This window comes from Telmatherina bonti, assembly GCF_933228915.1.
Source record: "Telmatherina bonti genome assembly, chromosome: 23".
Taxonomy (NCBI): Eukaryota; Metazoa; Chordata; class Actinopteri; order Atheriniformes; family Telmatherinidae; genus Telmatherina; species Telmatherina bonti.
The window spans coordinates 14,831,279-14,855,024 of NC_136632.1; the positions used below are offsets into that span (position 1 = coordinate 14,831,279).

At 36.5% G+C, this 23,746-nt stretch overlaps 1 protein-coding gene across 1 annotated transcript; it reads right to left on the reverse strand.

Annotated features, from left to right (window-relative positions):
- Positions 1–4,385: 4,385 nt before the first annotated feature.
- Positions 4,386–23,480, reverse strand: LOC306773226 (protein phosphatase 1H-like; the record flags this gene model as incomplete). Its single annotated transcript, XM_079262983.1, is given in 11 exon segments — positions 4,386–4,533; positions 4,754–4,905; positions 5,676–5,783; positions 6,798–6,861; positions 9,032–9,150; positions 10,717–10,801; positions 10,973–11,085; positions 12,415–12,789; positions 14,345–14,534; positions 23,243–23,283; positions 23,286–23,480. Coding segments are annotated over 11 exon segments (1,590 nt in total).
- Between the last annotated feature and the right edge of the window lie 266 nt (positions 23,481–23,746).

The window sequence follows — 23,746 nt, forward strand, 5'->3', positions numbered from 1 at the left end:
TGTTCAAGGTTTTCTAAAATTAGAAAGAGGAGCAAGTGAAGCTGTTTTGTTGCATCTGACAGGAAGCATGTGCTGCACTTCAGGGAAAAGGATTTGGACAAGACAATTGTGAGCTAAAATTTGCTGTATAAAACGCATACAATGTGACAGATTATTTATTAAAATAAGGTGGAAATGTGGGCACTACATCTTAATTTCTACTTTTTCCCTGGAATAATTGTAACCCACGTAGTAATGCTGTGGGTATGTGCACATTTCTTCTATGCATTACTGTTACATTGTACTATGATGTGCTCTGTGCAATACTGTAACATTGTGTCATGGGTTCTGTTACCGTACTTGTTAGGACTCCAGTTCCCTCAGGGACAATAAAGTCTAAATGCATTTACTGAAACTTTGGGGGAAGAAGAAGCTCTATTTAGTGAGTGTCTCCAACTTAATGTTTGCAATTCAGTGAGCATGCTGGCTTTCTTTTAATGAATCCTTTGGCTGTCTACTCAAACTGGGTACTGGTTGGTCCTCGTGTTTGTTCTCCCAGCAGGAGAGCTCAAGGAATACAAATAGCAACTGTATTGATTAGCTTTTCTGTGGTTCTGTTTTGTTTCTTTCTCCTTGAGATTGATGGAGAAGGATTTGGGAAAATATTGATTATAGGCATGTACACACTGAGCAGAGATTTTGCTGCACTTTCGTTAAGTTTTTTTTTTCTTGTTATAAAACAAAATTAATTCAATTTTAATATTTTTTACATATATTTTCAACATTTATTGTCAGTTTTCATGTTTTTGGATAAGAAACATTTAAGGTAAACATTCGTCTTCTTCGTCCAAGGTCAAAGTTGCACAAGGAAACATTAAAAATATTTCTTTTTGATGTCATAAGTTATCTTTTTTCTTATACAAAATGTACATCTCACATTCACAAACAGTAATTGAGGGTAGCACAATGGTCACTTAAATACAAACCCCAATCAACCTTCAAATTTAATCTTTGCTACGGATAAAACTCCCGGCTCTACAAAATTTTCCATATCCAACTTTGTATTCTACAGTAGAAAAAAAAACAAACTCATAGCAATGACAAGGTTTTCGATACAGTAAGAAACCAACATCAGGCTGAAAGTACTAATGAAATGTTCATTTAGCTCTCTATGAACTGTCAAATGAAGGGAAACTATTAGACCCTAACAGGTCATTATCTAGACAATAATTTAACCTGAGTTGATGAGCAGCAGTTGGGTGGCACAACGGGATGAGAAGATGAATCATATCAGCAAATTTTCTCACATTCATCAAAGAGAAAAAAAAGGCTTAATCACGTAACAATGATTCTGAAAAAAGGATAAACATTCAACACACACTGATCAGATGTTGCCTCAACATGCTAAATTAATTCCCTTTTGGTCTCAAGTTGGGAGGCATGCAAAGCAACGCTCAAAGCATCAGAAATTTAAAAGCAAAGCAGAAAGCAAAAACATATATGAGAAGATACAAAACAGACATGCAAGAAGGTTTGAAAAACTCCAAAAAGACGAGTACACATCATTGTTAAATTAAGAAATCCTTCAAGGAGTGCACAAGAGGAACACTATCTGGAATGGGCTTTGGAGACAAATGCTGCTTTAAGAAATATAGCTAATTGTAGTCTGCTAAAAATCCAAACTTAAAAGATAAATTGCCTATGCAGGTCAATGGCACATATGTGGCTAAAAGCAAAGGTTTCACTTTTTTTTTTTTTTAAATTCATATAATAACTTAGGATAAGATACCACATTTAAGTCTATTGAAACAATTTTAAGGTACAGCTAGCAGTTTGTTAGCGTAGCTTAACATCTCATCAGGTTCTGCAGTTGTGCTGTAATGTCTCTGCTTTAATATCAAAACAGCAAGTAATTTGGATACTCTTCAGTTTTCAACGGCTCAAAAGTAAAACAAACAAAAAACCTACTGTCATAGTGTCCCAACTTAATAGTGCTTATTACATTTGTGCAAAGCCAGTTTCTTATTTCCATTAGAGTGCTAAGCTAAGATACACTCAGGTGGATGCTAGCTGTAGCTTCCAGTACAGACATGAAAATTATTTTCTCTTTTGATCCTTATTGGAAAAATGTTCCATGTATTTTGGAGATATTAACACTTAAAAGTCCATCCAGACAGTAAAGTTGTGTAATTTCAAAACTTTCCTCCTACAACAGCAAAGAAATGGTAAAATATAATATTTCAGTTTCAGCATTCCGGCACAACATGCATTTACTTTACATCTCACTGTCCAATTCCAGCAAATATTTAGAGCAGCTTGAGTATCCTCTACACATTGTAATTAATTTAGCGTTTTAATCCTGTTCAACACCCTCAGCTTCTGTCAAGACCATAAACAGTAACTTATTTTTTTTAAAACCCACTTTTGTATCAATGGTTGACTTTGCAGAAGCCTCTCTAAAACCCACCAGATCCTCTTTAATATACAGATGTCTATTTTTACAAATAGTTTCAGAAGCAATTTTCCATTTTAATATGCATATTTTGTATTGCAATATCATGACACAATGTGGAAATACGTCTCCTTTAACTTTAATGCTACCAATTCTTGGTTTGAGCTTGAATTTCATAATCTCAAAAGTAAATTTATTTGGCTGCATCTCAGTTTAGGTTTGGCAGCTTTGTGACAAACTAAATCTCATACTTATTTTACTTTTTAAATATTCAGTGGAAATAAATTACAAAAAAGTAATAAACAATACATGATTTGCCTCTGTACATTATAACAGCTCATTTTCCATTTCAGTCCCCTCTTAGTTGTTATGCAAAATGCAGACAATTATTATAACGGTTGAATATAAATAAATATATGCATTATTTCTTCCACGTTTACACACAAATAACATTATCACCAATTGTCTGATACATTACATAAATACAAATCCACTCAATGTAAAACAAACAAACCATTAACCATTAAAACCATTGCACCGTTGCTCCTCCCAGGCCCACAATAAGTCACTGTAATAAAATGCTACATCCAAAAATAGTATGCGATTTCACTGCATCTGAAGCTTATGAAACATGCAAAATTGACGAAAGCTTCCAGGCATTTCAGTGAGGCTTGATTGTATTCTTATTTTTGTAATTATTTAGTCTTCCCTGCCAGGGAGTATTTTCCTCTACATTCTCCCAATCATCATGACATCTCTAAAGTGCAACTACACTAAAGTACAAGTCATCTAATGCCGTCTTTCAGTGGTTTGAGAAAATTACTTGAAAATTCTGAATTCTCAAATTTTAGTCATTGGTGAACAATTTAACATGTTAAAAAACATTTTATCTTTGAAGTCAAATACAGAAACTTATGTATCGATGTTAATTTGTAGCTACATCATTAGTTAAAAGCTATTTTAATTTGAATCTAATCTAATCTAAGTTTAGCTAAACTAAACTAAATTAAACTAAGCTAAGCTAAGCTAAATTAAGCTAAGCTTAAACTAAGCTAAGCTAAGGGCCTGAAGTCTATGAGATTGCTTTCAATTAACTTGCCACTTAGCCAAAATAAATGGAAGATATTAAATGCTCTTATTCTATTATCAAGGTAAAACAATCCATGTTGGTTCATGAAGCAAACATGGTATGAACATTTTTTATTTTCTTTAAAATCATTTAAAAGTTTTATCAAATGACTTGTACTACAACAGTGAACTTTCCTCCTGTTTCATGTTGTCATGACATTTTTTTTAAAATCAAACCTTGTTTATATGTTTATATCAGACCATGTCCCACATGGGGTTGATTCATTTTTCTTCAATGAGGAATAGTCCATAGTAAAAAAAACATTTATCTTTCTGTGCCCATATCTCCATTCTTTCATATGTTCAGCAAACTGGAAGCAGTTAATCAGAAAACATATCTTTTCAAAGCCACACTGTGGCAAAACAGAAAAAAAGCTGACCTGTCAGCATGGTCCTTGTTCTCAAGATGAAGGAGGTATTTCTGTTAAACAGACAAGTTGACTGTACAGTATACGAGAAAGTGAATAAAAGAGGGAGGAAAGACGGAGAATACACCATAAAAGGTAAGGTAAAGGGAAAGATGGAAAAAGGGAACATTTTCTTCACTTGAAAAGGACTTTTCCTTATTTTAGGTTTTGCATCTCTGCAGAGGTTGAGGAAAGTCATGCTCATCACCTGGAGAAACATCTTTTTTTTGTTATAACAGAGAAGTGAAGCACCAACAGAACCTGGGTTCTCCAAGACCTTTGCCTAAGGAAGACAAATTAAACAAAACAAAATAAAAGAAAAAAAGTTGAAGGGGGTTTTTGAAGTCCAGTGCTTAAAAAAAACTCCTGTTTAATCAGGTCGTTCAGGTCCTTGAGCTGCAGCATCCCCGCCAGGCTCATCAAGGCTGCCGATTGCCATACATTAAGGGTATGATGAAGACTGAAATGTCATCGCCGGAGCCCAGGCGCTCATTAGTAATCCTCCAACCTCTGTCTCTCAAAACACCACGTGCTCGCATCACCAGGTCCTGTGCTGCCATTGTGTACCTGAATTATGGAGGAAAGAACGTTTATGGATTGACATTGTTAAAAAGTGTGGCTCAAAATTATACCAAAATGGAAGCTTTACTGTTGTCTTCAAATTACAATAGGCAACAAGCTAGCTATACTGTTTGAATAATGCTGCACATGGCATGAGAGGAATTTCACAATCAAACCTGTGGTCAAACAGAATGAATGACAGGAACAAAAAAAGTAAGATTTCCACCTGTGCAAGTCATCGGGGTCACAATTGGCGAGAAAGGTGGTGACAGCTTCAGCTACTTCTTCATTTGAGAGGACATCCCATAGGCCGTCAGTTCCCATCACCAGAACATCATCTGTCCCGTGCTCATACTGCATCAGATTATACACCTTCACCTGCGTGATAAAGCAACCTTCTAAGACACTTTTTAACAGCTAATCTCAAGCAAGTAATGCTTCTGGAGTTCAACATCTCTATCTTTTGATTTAATCAGCCAATAATACATTTGACATAGAAAAACAGGGAATAAATAAGTAAGAATGAAATTTTAATGCTGTGACTCACAACATTTTATTGATTGTATGCCTTGTAAACATGTTCCTCAAGCTACAGACATCTATTATGCTCTACTTTTCACACCACATAGCAGGTAACATTTCTTTTACAAACAGAATGTGAAACCACATGCGAGGTTCCGGTGAGAGTTGTGTTAGTGAGAGGAAAAAAGTAAGACAGTGTTGGGAGAAATCTTTACGTGAACCTGCTATGAACCCCGGTAATAATGAATTAAAGATCAAGAGGAGAGCTCTGGGAGGAAAACAGAAAAACTCTATAAGACAAACTACATCAGGAGATGAAAGCGCTTTGAAATTAGTGCCAGACTGTCAGACAGGTGAGCCCAAGTTTTCCATCAGAAGTGTAGCTTGTTCAGACAAAGAAACAGCACAGTGACTGGCACATATATGACAGGGGTAGAGGTTGGATCAATCGACTTACACTTTTTAGACATGGGGATGTGGAATATATAAAACATTTAAAATAAAAAACATCCTCTAAAAGCAGATGTGCTCACTTTAAAAAAGTCAATAAGCTGACTTTTCAAGTCACTAATGAGCCAAACTTTCTTCATTGCATCATCAAGCCAGTAGCAGAGCTTTTTTCTTACCTCAGGGCAACAAGACAGGAACGGCTTTATGTAAATGTTGGAGTCATGAACTTTGAGGTCATGGTCACCAAGGCCACGGGTCACACCGATTGTAGCCAGAACCCTTGCCTGAAAAATACAACAGATTTACTTTAAGTGTCTAAAATACGTTGTATAAGTATGCACGTATTAAGAATATTGAGCTTTACACATATATTAATGCATTCCAATGCATTATCTGCATTGGAATGACAGCAATTAGGCAATACGGTTGTTCCTAAACATTTAAGAGTAAAATTGGTTGTTTTAGTAATTATGCAAGGAAATAAATGTTACAGGTGTGAAACCTTTGTTTCTACATCATTATTTATTTTTTACTCCGTATGTCATTTGATACTAACAGATATTTGAAAGTGAAGTGAGCCGAACTAACAGTGGAAGCATACCAGGGTTTGTTTACAGTAGACCACACAGCACCAGTGTGTCTGCGCCCTGTTGCTTTTCTTTGTACACAAAATGTGAAGTGTGTGGGGGTTGTACAATACAAACAACATACTGTGTGAGCAACTCCTTGTTTCTGAGCAATTACTGAAGCAACAGATGGATCCTTTTGATTGCCCAGTGAATAAGTCCCCTTAGATGACATTTCACTAAGTGCTCTATTCATGTTGGCTTTAAAAAAAAATCCATTTATACTCCCAATGCCAACACAACACAGATGTCTAAAACAATTTCACTTAATACTTGAGGTTTCTGACTCTAGCCCTTTTAAAAATTGGAACAGCCTGGATTTTCAGCTTCAGTCTCCACACAAAGCCAACACTGTACTGGGCTCTGCTGATAATACTGACATCTCTGAAAGGTAGTGAAACAAATCCGAATTCCTGTTGGCCATGAAAATCAAACTGCTGAACAAAAAAGTCCACATCTCCTGATATCTCTGCATCCTATGAAGTTGTGTGTGTGAGCTGATGGATGGATAGCATAATAAACTCCCTTGCAAACCACTCTCACAAAAAAGGATGACCAGTGTGCGGTGAACAACTGCGTTAGTCAGACTAACAAGGTTAGAGTAAGGAATTTTTTTTGAAAAACAGTTTTTCAATTCCAGAGACAAAAACACACATGCTCTCACATGCTTACCTTTTTCCCTTCACCGTATATCAGAGGAAACTTAAGATCTTCATCCTCAATTGTCTTATATGCCCTATGTGTGAAAACAAATCAGAGGAGACAAGACAGTGAATTTTCCCCTAATTTTCTTTGGTAAATACAACATTTTGGGTCAACTTAAAAATATTTTGGCTCTTCAGTTAAATATGTGAGGTCGTAACTATAGCAATTTTTGTGCATCAGAAGGCGGCAGAGTTTTCGCAGTAGGTGCAAGAGAAAAGAAGAGCATATTACGTAAACAAGAAGCGGTAGCTGTGGCAGAAAGCTCCTTGTGCAAGCCCAGTCAATAGACAAAGAAACATATGTAAAATGATAGTTGTGTTTTTTCTCCTCCAAATTTACTCTCAAACTGGTCATAAAAGCTTTGTTTGTTGCACAAGTTCATCCAGCAAGTTATGTCAGAACTTGGCTACAGATTTAGCTGTGAGGACAAATAAATGAGAATTTTCCCTGCATATGGGTGTGGTTCTGTTCTGTTCAGTGTGACAAATTTAATGCATGGAAAGCTAAAAAAAATCAACCACACATATAGCAGAGCGAGTATGAGAAAAAAAAGAAGTATTATATATATATATATATTATAAGTATCTGAATTAATTCAGAGAGAAAATATGGAAAAACAGCCAGAGAAGTCAGTCTTCTGCAACATAATATAGCTGATTTATTATAAAACTACCTGCGCAGAATGCAACAATGACGCACTGTGGAGCTAACAGGAGAAGTGTGTCAGATAACCAAGTGTCAAGTGAGAAGAAATGAAAGCTCCATCTGGTGAAGATGTTAAGAGACAGATTTTAGTCAGTGTAAATGGAAACAAAATGAGATTTATTGTCTGATGACTGCTGATGATTATGTGATGACTGATAGCAGCCAAAACTGTCAGTTTGGAGATTTTTTTCTGTGTTCTCCCTTTTTCTGCTTTTCACAGGGATACTGACACAGTCCCACTCTTGTCTGTACTACTCAAGCAATAAGAGGAAGCCATGAAACTTCTCGTGCAGATCCCTGCATAATAATTAACAGATTTCTGCAGGCAAAAGACAAGATTTGGGGATTTAATTAAGAGATTAAGCAACTGTTCTTCTAATCTTATAATCTAGCATGCATCCATGTTACGATAGTATGTCTATAGACTGCAATATTAAGTGTGTGTGCTATTGAAAAATTCATAAAGAAAGCATGAAGGAAAGACTTTCATAATATAGAGGCAGACTGGTGAAGGAAAAAAAATTAAAATGTTCTTAGAAATGGAGCTTTGATGTCAGGCGGGAAGACTTCATAGCTGATGCTTGTGTGCTTAAACTAGTTAGATTAGGCTTGGCATCACCCGTCAGTGGAAATCATCTGTGGCTTCAAACAGCTTCATATCTGACCAGAGTTTGCTCTTTCTGTCAGTCCATATCTCTGTTCACATATTTGTCGATTTCAAAGCGAGTCTTGAACTTTTTATGACCTAAGCACAACACTCTCTAATAATCATTTCCAGCCTCCGCCGTCAAAAAAAAAGTCACTACATTTCTTGCTTTTCAAAAGTATTTGAAACATAAGGGGGGGGGGGGGGGGGGGGGGGGGGGGTTGGATGCTTTAAAATTCAACTCCGTCATTTCAGTATATGAATAACTTTCTTTTATGTGTATGAAGCTAAATGTAAAGGTTGCCTAATTAGTGTTACATCCTGGCTTCGAGATTTTGGCCCCTGTTTGATGGTATCAATGTAAAATAAAGATCAGACACACAACAGAGCCACACACATTAATGTTTAGACAATAATCTGTGTGGTATATGCTCATGTGTGTTGGTAAAAGCAAAAGTCACGACTGTCATCCAGTGGAGAAACTGTCTAACAACCACTGCTCTGCCCTTCCATATTACTTCACACATAGCTGACCACCTCTGCAGAATCGTCCTATTGTTTTAGGATTGGCTGCTACCTCATTAAATATCTGCTGGTCTCTCACTGTTCAGAGAAATATGAGCAAAAGTAATTGGCTGGAGATGCAGCAGCATAGATGCAGACTACAGTGCACAAAAGCTTGTCAGACCTCACAGAGCCAGTCCAAACTATGCACCAGACTATGCTTAAATAAGAGGAAAATACATCTCTTCCTTTGTTTCCAGTATTTCTTTGCACCAGTTTTCTTGGGTGGTGTGAAACCCAAGATGCAGAAAGAGAGAGAAAATGAAGAAGACTGGGAAAGCTTTACCATCCGTTCATTGTGAAGTCTCTGTAGAGCATCTTCTTCCCCACCTCCTTCCTCTGAACTCTCCGGGGGAACTCCAGGTGTGTGAACTCATTGCCCAACAGGTGAGGCTGCATGTAACCCTGGAGGACAAATGACACTTTGAAAGTGAGTCAAACAATTAAAAGCATGGAAGATTAGTGACTTGAAGATTATAAAGATTAATGAGTCCGCTTCTTTGGAGTTCTTTGGAGTTGAGTCATCCTCAAGGCCAACCTATGATATGTTGTCCAGAATGCGATATAATCAAACGATTATATAGCACAACAGCATATATTGCTGTACGATTTGGGAGCAGCTCATGTAGTTGGAACATTTTTATTGCTGCAAAACAAACTCGGTATACCAGTGAACAAAACTTTGCAAAGGCATGAGTGTTCTGAAAAGAATACTACATTTTCAGCATTTTCTGCTAATGTATTGATCTTGAGCACCACTGCGATATATTTGAAATATGCTGATGCTATCTCATCCGTTTTCTTCCACAGTATTCTAGTGTATTGGTCAAGCCCTGCTTTGAAGGAAAAAAAGTGAACCCCATGGTTTGCCATTCATAAGCTAGCTGAGTCTTTACATTGCCTGATTTTTTTTCTCCACTGCTCGAGACGAAACTTGTAGCTAACTTATACGACTGCAGTATTATTTATCTTTGCATTGTTATTTACAAATCATTTTGGGGTTTGCAATAGTAAATTAAGATGTTTTTTTAATTAAAAAAATCATGTTTTGACACTGTGCTAACACTCACAGAGGACTGGATTTAATGATTTGAGGACAAATTTAACTGAAGTGGTGAATGTAGTTTTGTGCTTTTCATATGTTAAACTCATTAGATGCTGATGGCTTAATTGCAATCAGTGAAAGGAACAAAAAACAAAAAGATGGCCCCAATGACCACCGTCACCTGCTGCGCCCACCCCCTTTGAGAAAGAAAATTACAGCAAGCTCCTCCGCTGTTGCCATGTTTGCAACAAGAAGACATTATTAGAGTGACAGAGGAAAAGAAGGAAAGTATGAGATGGAGTGAGAGATAGACATTGTCCTGTATTAGATTAAGAAGCTCACATTACAGATAAGGTGCAATATGGTTGCTGGATTAGCCATGAACAAGGGGGCATGTCACAAAGAAAATCGGCAGAAGTTCCGCAATGTGTCTTTAGATGGTCTGATTTATGTTTACACATCTTTCTAAGTACATTTTGTTACACATTGTATTAAAAAGGTGTTTCACGTTTTAGCCAGCTGTTTGGGAGGTACAGTTTATTAACTTGTTGTTTTGACTTGTCAAAATCACCATTGTCTCTGCTCAGTTGCTGCAGTTTCATGACCTCAACTTCAACACCAAACCTTCCCAACTGCGCTCTCTAATTATGTGTCCAAATGCTAATTTGCTTTGCTTAGTAATTCTTGCCATAAATATTATTGAGCACAGCCCAGTACATATAGTTGGAGCATATTTTTTATTTTTCTTCTATCTTATTTGATATTTGAGTTATAGGTGCATAATGAATACAGGCCATAAGCAACAACCCCATGTAGGAATGTGTAGGAAAATATTTGAGTCGACATGATAAAGATTAAAACAAGGTCAACATTCTTCCATATCTGGTTTAAAAAGTTTTAAAATTTTTTTTAAAAGGTTTTCTTACCAGGAACTGGAGTCGCTGTCGTTCTGACTCTGGCGTGAACTCCGTTGACACGGAAATGATGTCATTGTTTCTAATAATAATAGCTCTGTAGACAAACACAAAATGTTAGAAGAATAAAGTGCACGTAGTCTCCACTTTAGCTGAAAGTTTCTGTGTGCCCCAGCATGTCTTTGGCTCTTGGTCCTTCTAGTTTAAGGAATTATGACCCCCTTCTCATAGATCCTTTAGTTTGATGGCTGAAACATAACAAACATACCTGCTGTCACCTGCATTCCCAACATATAGTTTTCCCAGCAGATAAACCACGGTGAGAGCCGTGCATCCTCCGGTGATGTTATATATTTGCTTTTCTCTCTCTATCTGGGCATCCTGGGAAACAATGAGACAAATATTGCCCAACTTTAAGAAGACAAAAGGTAATTTCATTCTGGAGATACAGAAATTTTAGAAATGCCAAAGACTCGATATCATGTGCAGCCTGCATAAATAGAAGAAGACTCTGGGACCTCAGTTAACCAAACTAATCTTCATATGAAAGGTCAAAAGAGTGAGATGGTGAGAAATATTTGATGATGGAGGGCGAAGAAGAGGCGTGATTAAAAAAACCTTGTATTGACATGTGAAGACAAGAATCCGAACAGGGATATAGGAGCCTGCAACGTGTGAGAGTTTTATTTTCTCAGCTTTATCAGGTTGTAGCTGCTATATGCTGGTGGCGCACACTGACATTAAAGAGCGCTTCTGTATTTCATCTTTCACTTTACATACCTGAGTAAAGGAAAAAATAAAATATACTCCCCTGGCAAGCTGCTTTCCCTGAAGTCTAGACATTGGGGATTTTTTTTTTTTTTTTTTTTTTTTTTTAATTTGCATCACAGGCTACTGTTTTAACTAATGCAGAGACGATCTTCTATAAAGGATGTTAGATCAAGTTTTACAGAGATTCTCTTTACTGGGGAAATACTTCACAGATGGCTGATCTGAAAGTTTTAACTGGAGATTTTTATTTTCATTAGGGTATCGCAGGGCTCAGTTATTACTACCTTGCAGTGCCATCTAGTGGTTAGACTGAAAACATTACAACCATAGGAAATCACTCAACCAAAGTGTTTTATTATAAATAAAACTTACTCTTCTTTAGGTCAGAAAAAACATCGGATGACTAGCAGTTCAAAACTTAAAGTTGTGGTTGTTATGTTTCTTTATTAACTGCGTGCACTCACATAAAAAAAAGAGCATAATTTGACACTTTTTCCTCACAAAACACATTGGCTGTCTTCATGTACAATAACAGAAGGTTGTATGATGGTGTAAAGAATACCAAAATTTTTATAGCAAAAAAAGTGTTTTAAATGTTTAGTATGATCTGTCTATCTGGAAAAACACACATTAAGTCTCAAATTTTGATTGGTGATCTAACCATGCAGTCTGTATTCAGACATTTAGCTCTGCATGCAGAACTTTGGACTGTGATCTGGTAAGAAACTAGAAGACCCCTCTATGGAAGATGCATCACTTTGAAAGCAGGATTTAAAGTGTAAATTCACAAGACCAGAGTGCGCTCTTCACTTTCCAGTTTATGTAAAAAGAGCGCAGACCCGTAGCAGGTATGTAGCAGGTCATGAATGTGTCTTTCCATGACAGTCTTAATTGTGTCCAATGACGGTAGTTTTTGAGAGCCTCTTGTATGGCACTCACCATTTCTTTAAAAGCATTCTCGATCGCTCCGATCACCAGGCTTTCGTGCTGAATCTTTTTCTCCGTGAAGAAGCGTGGTGGAGGTGGCGTGCTGGATGGGGAGTTTGGAGCACCTGCGGCTCCACGCAGAGAAGCGGCTCGGGTCAGGGAACGGTGAGGTCCTGGTGTGTTTCCCTGGAGGTAAGGGTTGCTGTTGGGCTCTTCTCCCATCACGGTAGGGGGTAGACAGTGAAAGTTGCGTAGAATCTCTATGACGGCCTGGAGCTGGCAGGCAATGTGGTGCTGCAGCAGGCGGGAGGCAACAACTGCAGCACCTGAGCCCGCGTGGCCATCAAACAAGGCCCAGTAGTGAAAAACCAGCCCTTCGCTGTCCTGCTGCAACATGATGGCAGGTTAAAAAAAAACTGCATTATAATTAGAAAGTGCACATTTTTACATATACAAAGTATATAATCCACATTTTAAACATGTAAATGCTTTTCCTTCCCTGTACCACAAAAACGATCAGATATAATTTAACATCCATTTAACATGTACACAAAGATTCAACATGCATACAAGACTATTTCTCTAGTATAATTAGTCCAAACTCAAAGCAGAGGCTATCTCATCTATTTCGCTGTAAAGTGAGAAATCCCTCATGTCATAACGCTCTTTATAACCAACAATATGAGCTGAAAAGGGAATATTCAGTGACTAATGCTGCTGGCTGAAAGTATAGTGAGGTTGATTCATCAGTGGGAGAAAACAACATGACTCATGCTGTCCAGCTGTGTGGGTGCCAGAGAGGTTAGACCTCCCTGTCTCTCCAATCTCCTCGTTTGGGAGAAATGCTCATCATTTCTGCTTGGTCTTACCTGACTTTGACATTATAAATAAATAAACTCCTGTTTTTAACTCGCTATTTTTTGGCTGATGCGAACTTGCTGGAAGCATTCTTGGGTTTTGAAACAGAGCAGAAAAGTTCACTTTATTCTGGTTTGTTTATGTGGATATAATACAGTACAATGTTTATTCTCTAGTCCTTTTGTTTTTTTTTATTTCTGTCTTTCCTGTTTTATTTTTTGCTGCTTTTATTACCTTGTATTCAGTTTGTCACACCTGCTTCTTGTTTCTAAGTACTTCGCTTTGTATTTAAACTCCTGTTCTTTGTCCCGTTTCAGTTGTCTCAGTTTTGCCATTTGTAGTTTAGTTTTTGATGTTCCCATTCCTGCAGCGTTTTTTCTGTTCTGTTATCTTTGGTCATCATCCATTTTTACCACCTGGATTCCTGTAACTGGGACCTACCACACTAGAACTTTCTAAAAGTCTTTAAATGAACTACATACATACCACAAAAGTAAATAAAGTAAAACAGTAAACAGTAAAAACACACCTACAACCAGAGACAAAGGCAATACATAAATAAAATAAAATAAATATAAATATTTCTCTGACATGTTGATAACTCTTTGACATGCGTCGGATTAGTTCTACAAGCACAAAGTGTAAAAATGGATGGTTTTAGTCTGCACCTAAACCTCCAACATTTAAGCTCCTTAAATCTTTTAAGTTGTTTCAACACTTCACTAATTTGAATGACTTAAACTAAGTAGAGTTAACAAGTTAATTAGAAAGCTGCTTGTGCGGTTACACATCTCCGGACAGAGGCAGGCCACCTCCTAGCTCTAACTTCATATTTTTTTCTTGGCTCAGATGAGTCAAGTTGTTGATTGGTGCAACTTAGATACTCATATTGGTCTTATAAATAAGGCAGAACAAGAAATAAATAAATAAACAGACTTTCTTTGCTTGAATGCAGAGAAATTATCAAATATAAATTTCCTTATTATTGTATGAGGTTTATATCCAAATCCACCACATTGAATCAGCTACAATGCAAAAAGTACAATAAGAATGAATGCTTATGTACATTTTTTTAAGCTCTTACCTCTCCCATTCTACTGTGCTCGATTCGGAGGCTGAGGCCCTCTCCATTTGGCAATGAATTGCGCCTCTTGGCTGTGGGTGTCTTGCTGGGTGTGGAGGGGGGGCAGTAGCTCATTGGTCTCCTCCTCGCCACTACAACTTCACAGCAAGCCTGGTCCTCATTTAGCGCACTCTTTCCTGCATTGATAACCCTGAAATAAGGACATGATATATAACTGCATATAGTCTGAGTGATACTCTGAGTGTGTTCTGGAGGCAAAAGCCAGCATCGGATGCTTACTTGTACAGTCAGCATCGGATAGTAACTTGCACAGTCTTTTGCTGTGATAGCTCGTTGTTCATGGTTCACTGCAGGGTCAATGCAATTAATCAGAGCCAAAGCCTGCAGTTTCTTTCTGCGCTTCCAGTGAATCAGCTGCCTTTGTGTGTTTCATGTTCCAGCTGAGAATCAAACAGGAACATATGTTTCTACTACTACTCTCATGAGGGCCCAGATGCAAGAAGTCTTGGTTTGCGTTATGTCTGACATACGCATGGCGAACACTGCGTGTATGTGCGTGCGTGTATTATTAAGCTGATTTGTGCTTTATTATTATTATTCATACAGTAGCTGTACTGTGGTCATTAAAAAAACGATCACTGTTTCTCCTGTGTGCTGTCACGACATCATTATACACATTAATTATGCTCAGATTATATAGATACATATACTGTATGAACCCTGAAATGGTATGTGTCCATAAGATCAGTCATTTCAGCATTTTCATTTGCATCTCAATGGCATGGGTCTGCTTTTTAAGACACAAGAAGTCCAATTACCCTCTCTAATTTCCATCAAATTGAGGCAAAGGCTTCTATACCCAACAAGTCAAATTGACAATGTCTTTACTTACACCAAACTTCTCAAAGTATTTTAATCTGAAACCAAAAAAGTACTCCCAGATAAAAATAAGATGCCAAAGAAAAGTTGTGAGGAAGTAAGCAAGACTACTGCAATCCAGACGACTGTCTTTACTGCTCTTCATGGGCTTCCCATTTGGGCTTCCAAGATTTTATTACTTGTTGTTAAAGCCTTGAATACTGGGGCTCCATCTGAGAGCTGAGAGCTGCTGCACTGACATGTTTTACGTCAGAACTTTGAGGTCTTTTACCCAACTCCTTTAGGGGTTTCCAAATTCCAGGCTCCAGAGGAGACAGCTTTTTCATTGAAATGAAGCTCCTGAAATGTGGAAAACTCTTCCTCTTCACACGAGAGCCGCTCAGACACTTTCTATGTGCAAGCCCTTGCTTAATACCCATGTCTTTGCATTAGTTTTTAAAAACAGTAGAGTTGGACACTTATTTTAACTTTTAACCTTTTATTCTATTGTTATTATCTTTAAAAGTGGTTTTATTTTTCATTGTATAGTACTTTGGGCCACTGGGGTTGTTGCTATATACATAAACCTGAACTTGAACATAAAAATAAGAACACATTTTTATTATTTATATTTGCATTTTAACTGCATCAGATATCAAAAATAATGGGATGGGAGTCCATTGGGATGAGCAGTGAGGTAAAATGATCGTGTTTGATTACCAACAGGTGACCAAATATTAACAGGTACAAAAAGGGCAAAGTCTGGTGAGATTCCCTTGGCTAAGAATCTTGATTGTCATAACTGCATGAGAAAAATGACTAAATAAAAAAAAACCAAACAAACAAAAAAAAAAAAAAAACAAAACAAAACAATACAATGTCCCTCAAAAGTAAAAAATAAGAACAGATTTGCAGATTTTTAACAGCTTATTTTTCATTAAATTTCTGTGGTGGCTCCATTAAAACAAGAAGGTGCGATAAGCCTTAAAAAGACTCCGTTGTATTTTTCAAGACAATGCAGAACCACATTCTGCGCACATTATGAAGGCATGGAAGGTAAAAATGGAGTTAGGGGTCATGGACTGGTCCGTCTGCCGCTCTGATTTGCCCACAGTATAGGATTTGAGGTGGGATTTTATTTACATGAGAGGCTGTAATTATTTGTTAGCAGGCACATTGGGACAAAATCCCATCTGAAATGCTGCATCACCTGAAACACCAGAACACTGTTAACAACCTCGAGAACAGTATGTACTCTATATGAAGGTAAGCTCTTCAAAGCTTACATGACCACTCCAAGAATTAAGCTTTAAAGGATCAAAGTAATCCCACATCAATAGCTGGTTTGTCAGAACAGAATACTGGAGCAACCATGCTGACTTTATCCAAATAGCCACTTGGTGGCAGTAATAAAAAAATAAAAAAGAAAAAAACCCATTAGGTATTATCAGCTGTATAAACTCATATAGTATTCATCTTAGCATTAAATAGAAATGATATAGTCATTTTAGAAAAAAACATCAGTGATTCCTGTTTGTAGAGGTCTTCTACTTCCTCCAACATCTGAGGAAAAAATATATTGTTTTGGGTTTTTTGTTTCCGTTCTCATCCTTTTCCTTCACTCTTTCACTATGGTTCATTCCAGTTGTTATTAGCAGAAAAAACAAATCCCTCCCCTGCAGAGTTGGCAAATGTGGCTGGAGAGAGGGAAGTCTGGGCTTCCCTGCTTAGACTGCTTCCCCCGACTGCAACCCGACTCCAGATAAGCGGCAATAGATGGATGGATATATATATATATATATATATATATATATATATATATATATATATATATATATATATATATATATATATATATATATATATATATATATATATATATATATATATATGTATATATATATATATATATATATATGTATATATATATATATATATATATATATGTATATATATATATATATATATATATATGTATATATATATATATATATATATATATATATATATATGTATATATATATATATATATATATATATATATGTATATGTATATATATATATATATATGTATATGTATATATATATATATATATATATATGTATATATATATATATATATATATATATATATATATATATATATATATATATATATATATATATATATATATATATATATATATTAGGGGTAGGACTTTAGTGTGTTAATTACAATACATTTATTACAGAAAAATTAATGAGTTAAAAAAAATTAATGCATTTAATCAGGTAACCTGTATCAAATAATAATTTCCTGGTACACAAATAAAACTGATGCACACGGTAGCTCCACTACTTATCTTAGCAGAATTGGCAATTTGAGATTGCCAATGCTATATATATATATATATATATATATATATATATATATGTATATATATATATATATATATATATATATATATATGTATATATATATATATATATATATATATATGTATATATATATATATATATATATATATATATATATATATATATATATATATATATATATATATATATGTATATATATATATATATATATATATATATATATATATATATATATATATATATATATATATATATATATATATATATATATATATATATATATCTTGGAGGACAGGGGAGGTTTTTTTTTAACTAATGCATTTTTTTTTTTTTACCATAAACTTTATCCTGAGTTTTACCAATTTAAGTAAACAAATGCTGAGATTGTAAAAGTCATCTTGTACAGACCAACCAAAAGGTCGCCACACTGGCAGCTGGCGGCTAAGAACTGCTTATGGAACTGGGCTAACAATGAACACTGAAAAAAGTTGAGACTGGCATATCTGACGGACATCTCTGGAGGCTGTTGTTGAGTGTGTGTGTGTGTGTGTGTGTGTGTGTGTGTGTGTGTGTGTGTGTGTGTGTGTGTGTGTGTGTGTGTGTGTGTGTGTGAGTGTAATAACTGGCAGGTCTATTTATAACACAGACTGTGGGTTGTTAGCAGCTTGGCAGGATTCTTGTCTGGTCCTCAGCCACAGATAACCATTAACCTCTGACAAATGACAAAAACCAGATCATGGCAATGTGATTTACATGCAGATATTTATGCTATAGTTTATTTTATACATATGATACACTGCAGTTATTTACCACCAGGATAACTTGGGACAAAAATTGATTTGCCGAAAATATTTTAAAAGGTTAAATGCTCTGTTTTACTGAATTATGGGTGTAAGGCTGTAAAAGCTGATTTTAATCCCATTTCAATCCAGGACTTTTACAGAAAGTCTTAAATCACAAATCTATGATGCAATGGGATTATTGGGTATGCGAGGAAAAAAGTGATCCCATCCCTCACACTGAAAATAGCCGTACTACAATAGAGAAAACTAATTGATCTACCTTCATCAGAGAAATAAGTCTTTCACAAAGACTAAAATTAAGGATATCTACTGGCAAACAAATAATGAGAAGTAGAACATTTTTTTTGTTGTGTTGCGTGAGGCTGAGCTGCAGCAACACCACAGACCAAGCAGCACACCCGGAGAGACAGCAGAGCATTATAGAGGCCAGAGGGTATCATATACTCAGAACAATTGTTTCAGAATGACAATAGCGAGTTGACACATTGTGTGTTAACTTTGTTCAGATCCGCAATGATAGACAGCTCAGAATCACATCCAATTCCTGAACTATTATTCACCTTATTCTTATCCAGTCCTTTACCTAAGATCACTAGAATAAGGAGACACTTTTAAACAACATCTAAACTATTATATCTCAATAAAACCAAAGTTAATTAAACTGCAAGTTTTTGAAGCAATAGTAGAAAAATGAATTAGTCATAAACCTGAACCACTGCATCTCTAAGCTAGAAATGATCAGTTAGTAATTACTAGAATTAGAAGTAATTAAAATTAACATGGGTTCCATTCTAATGAGCCATTGATCATAGATGCTGAATTTAAAAGTGATTATATTTAAGGGTTAGGGACTTTATTCCAGTTTCACAGCTCTGCTCTCAAACCTATAATCGTGTGGATTATCCCTTCTGTGTCATATCAATCATAAAACAACGAGCATGTTTGGGCTTGTTTACACACACACAACCACAGCAAGATCTTGTCTGCTTCATCTAATCTGCTGTCAACAAACGCTGTAATTTGGTGACTTGTGTGTGTGTGTATGTCAGTGGCATGAAGTAAATGTAAAAAAATTAAATAAATAAAAAAAGGCCAAATCAATTTACAGATTTAAACGCTGAAAGCAAAACAATAATCTTCCTCCAGATAGTGCACGTAAATCAATAATTCCACTGTGTTGCATGGAGGCTTCGGCTAGTGCTATTGTGTGCATGTTATTGGATGTGCTTTGGCAACTCATTTGTCCTCATTTTACAATTTGCAGGAACAATGACTTCATTTTCTTGCCAATCAAATTTTTTGTTTCATACAAGACCATTACCTTTCCTCCCACAAGGAAAAAAAAACATCTAATTTCCCTTTCCATTGTGAATCATCTAATGCCCATTTTGTTTTTCCACCATCAGCATAGATTCTGGTCCAGACAGTGGCCCCAAAGGATGTAATAATTATTTTGTTGAGGACAATGGTTCAAAGTTTTGCCTTTGATTCATCCAGATAAAAAAAAAAAGAACACATAATGCAAATAGCTATTTCTTCAATTCTTAAAAAAAGGCCTTTCATAAAATCTAAATTAATGCTCTTTTGTTCCAGATTGTACTAACATCTGAGATTGTTTCCAACAAGTGAACTGTAGTTTCTTAAAATCACGCTAGCTGAATTAGCTGTACAAGCTTGCTAGCAGAGCTAACGTTTGTTTTGTGTTAGCTGAAACTACATATGTTTTATTCATTAATTCCTCCAAACTCAGAAACACTGTTATAAGATTTGGTAAGTGTATACTATATTAGGCAAAAAAAAACAAAACAAAACAGAAAAGTATAAGAAAAAACTGAGTTAAAACTAGCAATTGAGTTGAACAAGGCTGTTGTAAACTGATTAGATAAATGTAGCTCAAACCCATATTGATTGACATGCTTTTAATACATTAGTGTCAATTCAGGTTGATTTACATAGCTCATTACAAAACAAGTTGCTCGAAGTACTTCACAGACAGGATAAAACAATAAAAATTATAGCTTAAATCATATGGCGACTGAAAATAGGGTCATGAATCTTGGCACTGTGTGATCAACATTTATTTTTCCGAATAGCAAAAATAAGTAAAAATAAGACTGACATCTCTATTACCAACCTATCCGTTCAGTTTGCAATCCAGGTAAGTTACTTTCAGATTAATTAGCTTTTATGAAGCCTAAGTGCAATTATGTCCGCAGAAGCAGACTTAATGTTCGCCTTTGCTAACATACATACATAACACAAACATAATAATCTCAAAGAACCAAATCACTAGATGTTCTTCACCAGTTGTTGGATGTAAAATCTTCCAATTGGGCAGTCATAAGGTAAGGTGGTAGTCCGTTTGTGCCAATCATAGGGAAAAATGTTTACTTTAATAACTTGTAAACAGGAATTTCCTTGATTGCATTTAAGATAAAATGAGAAATAAAGATCTGGTCTTGGAGCTTGTTTACTTTTAGTATTTTGGCACTAGCCAGACAAATCTGGTGCTTTATTATGAAAAATGGATGGAAACATGACTCTGATGGCTATACTAGATCTTTTGTTTCCCTGCAGATTACTTTTCTGTAGTGCAGCAGATAATGTACTGAAAGTGCCTCTGCATGTATCTTCTAAAGGCTTGTTATCACCTCCTGTAAAGAAGGTTCCTCCTCTAACTATGTATTGCTTGTATTTCAGAGATGCGCCTACTTTAGAGCCTGCTTTCAATAAAAAAAAAAAATCAATGTTTCAGAGGATCAGATATCAAGACAGGACGTGGAACAAAAAAGATGATTTTATTTTGCTGCTTGAGCTCACTGGATTGCCATCTTTTACAAGAACATGGCACAAATGGAACTGATATCAAATCAGCTCTGTCCAAGTGTTTTTCCACACAAAGACTTACTATAAAGGTAGAGTCAAAGGTAGGCAATAAATAACGATTGGTTCAGTGAGTGGATGAATGAGAGGGAATAAAATTCTGACTTGAAATTTTTCTTTTTATTCCAAAACTGCAAATCCCACTTGTAGATTAGGTTGCTGTAATGAGAACATAAAAGGGTTTAATTACAGATGAAAGCTGGCATGAACTGAACTCATTACACATACTGATCCACTTGAGACACCTCATGGCTGCTCTGAATATCAGTGTGTGGTGAGTGTGTGTTTTATATGGAAAATTAAAGGAAGATGTGACCATGGATCGCACTGAGACATTTATTCATTCGGAGGTAAACCCAAATAATGCTTACGCGCTTTAATGTATGCTAAGAATAGGCATTTTTTTGGAAATGGATAAAAACTCCAAAAAAAATGACATTTTAGCATTCAGACTAAATGCTAAAATGTGAACCCGGCCACGGAATAAGATGGATTTTAAACAAAAAACACACATCAGCAGATGGGAAGCAATGAAATGACATCAATAAAGGGCATAAAGACGAACGCATCAGCCAGTTCTGAGACAGGCATACCAAGCTGAGTGAAATTGTTGTCATGAAAACAAATAAAATTAATCCAAATATTTAGCCACAGTTAGAGAGAGAGAGAGAGAGAGTGGTTTTGACATGATCAGTTATGTAATCAAGATGATCAGATGTAATCCAAAACTAATCCCTTCCTTTAATTCATGACTTGATCTAAGTTAACTAATGAAAATTTTATTGTGAAATACAAACCAAACAAATTGCTGGTCGGGATTGCCATCTAGAAAATGACTTTTGGTACAAAGAAAGTCAAGTCCTCGGAACCAAACTTGTCATGTTGTGCAAACTTTCACCTCAAACACAGCTAGGGCCATTCAATTTCTGCTTGCATTACACTGTTATAACAACTGATTGGATGATCATCAGTATTTCCAGGCAGATGGGTGTTCCTGATAGGCAATGACGATTACTTTTTCAAACAGTTCAAACTTCAAGTTTAAATCAGCTATGTGCTGTTGTGTGTAGCAACACAGGCTTCTATCCAGCAAAATCCACAGCCATTTGTAGCTGTAAGCCAATCATTAACCAGAGTCAAACAGCTTCCTCATGGTAATAACTTATTTAGACACACTTAATTTTTTCCATAGACATAGGTAATAATTCTGGGACTACAATAACGAGCCATAAGTCCAAGGAAGGATCTACACAGACTTTCAACAACATACATTGTCGAGAACTAAGAAACAATTGTTTTTAAATTAAATGATGTAGTTTATAACAGTTTTCTTTAAGTGAATAGTTATTAAAAATGAAGTCAGCGCAGTTTTTTTCTTTTTATCACTGGTCACTAAGCTTTTCGTAAAAGCTCTTTGAAGCTGTGCTTCGCACATGTTCAGCTGTTGTGCAAAATGTGACATGATTGCATGAGCACAGATGGTCCTCTCACTGAAATACAGTGTTGATGATGGTGAAAATGGCAAGGAAGAGCTTCAGCTTCCAATTTAGTGCGTTTAAGGACAGGAGTGTATAGTTTGGGCAGCAGAACTCTGAGTTCACGTCTGTCTGAAATTCTAATGTCACCTTGATCCCTCTTTCCTTGGAAAGGCAGCAGCTTTTTCATCCTTTGGTTAAGTCCTGTAGTGCATCTCTGAAGGCAATGCCAGTCAGGATCAATTCAAAGTGAGAAGCTGCACGCAAAACCGTGCCTGCGGATCACCATCTTGGGGGATGGATGTAGGTCACAACAGGTGCACACTGTCTCCAAGTTAATTTAATTTGCAGTGTATGAGAGCGTGCAGGTTTATGTCAACTTAACAGGTTGTAAATAATAGCTAAGTGCTGGGGTAAGCACCTCCAAGCTCTGGGGCCTAAACAACTCCCGACGCGTTTAGTTTATGTACATGAAAGAAAACAAGAGCTGCTTTGAGGTCAGCTGCTGTGGAGTTACTTACTCAGCGTATCCGGTGGCCCACGGTAATCTCCTGGTTTCCTTTAGGATATGAGGATGGGCCGCGCTATGTGGTCCGCGGAGCACTCAATCTCATCAGAGGACAGTCCGAGGAAGTCCGGTCTCATATATGGGAATTTCAGCGGCATATCGGAGCCGTTATTCCCACCTCCACCAGAACTGCCCCCTGGCATAATTCCACCCATGAACCCGGCCACGGCCGATTTTACCCGCGTGAGCATGTTGGTGCCGCGCCGCGGCGGGGTGTCTGTCGGCCGGTGCGCAGCGCCGCGGCTCCCTTTTCCCGGATTGCCCCCCAGCTCGCTGGTCGACAAAAGACTCGGTGGAAATAAAGAGGACGCAGAGGATGAGAAAACCCTCAGGAGCTTACGGTTTCATTCATTCAGAGTGTTATTAAAGAAACAAATGAATAAAAGAGAAAATCATTCAACGCGGCCAAAGAGGAGGAGGATGGTGCGGCCACAGCAGTGATGCTGTGGATACACCT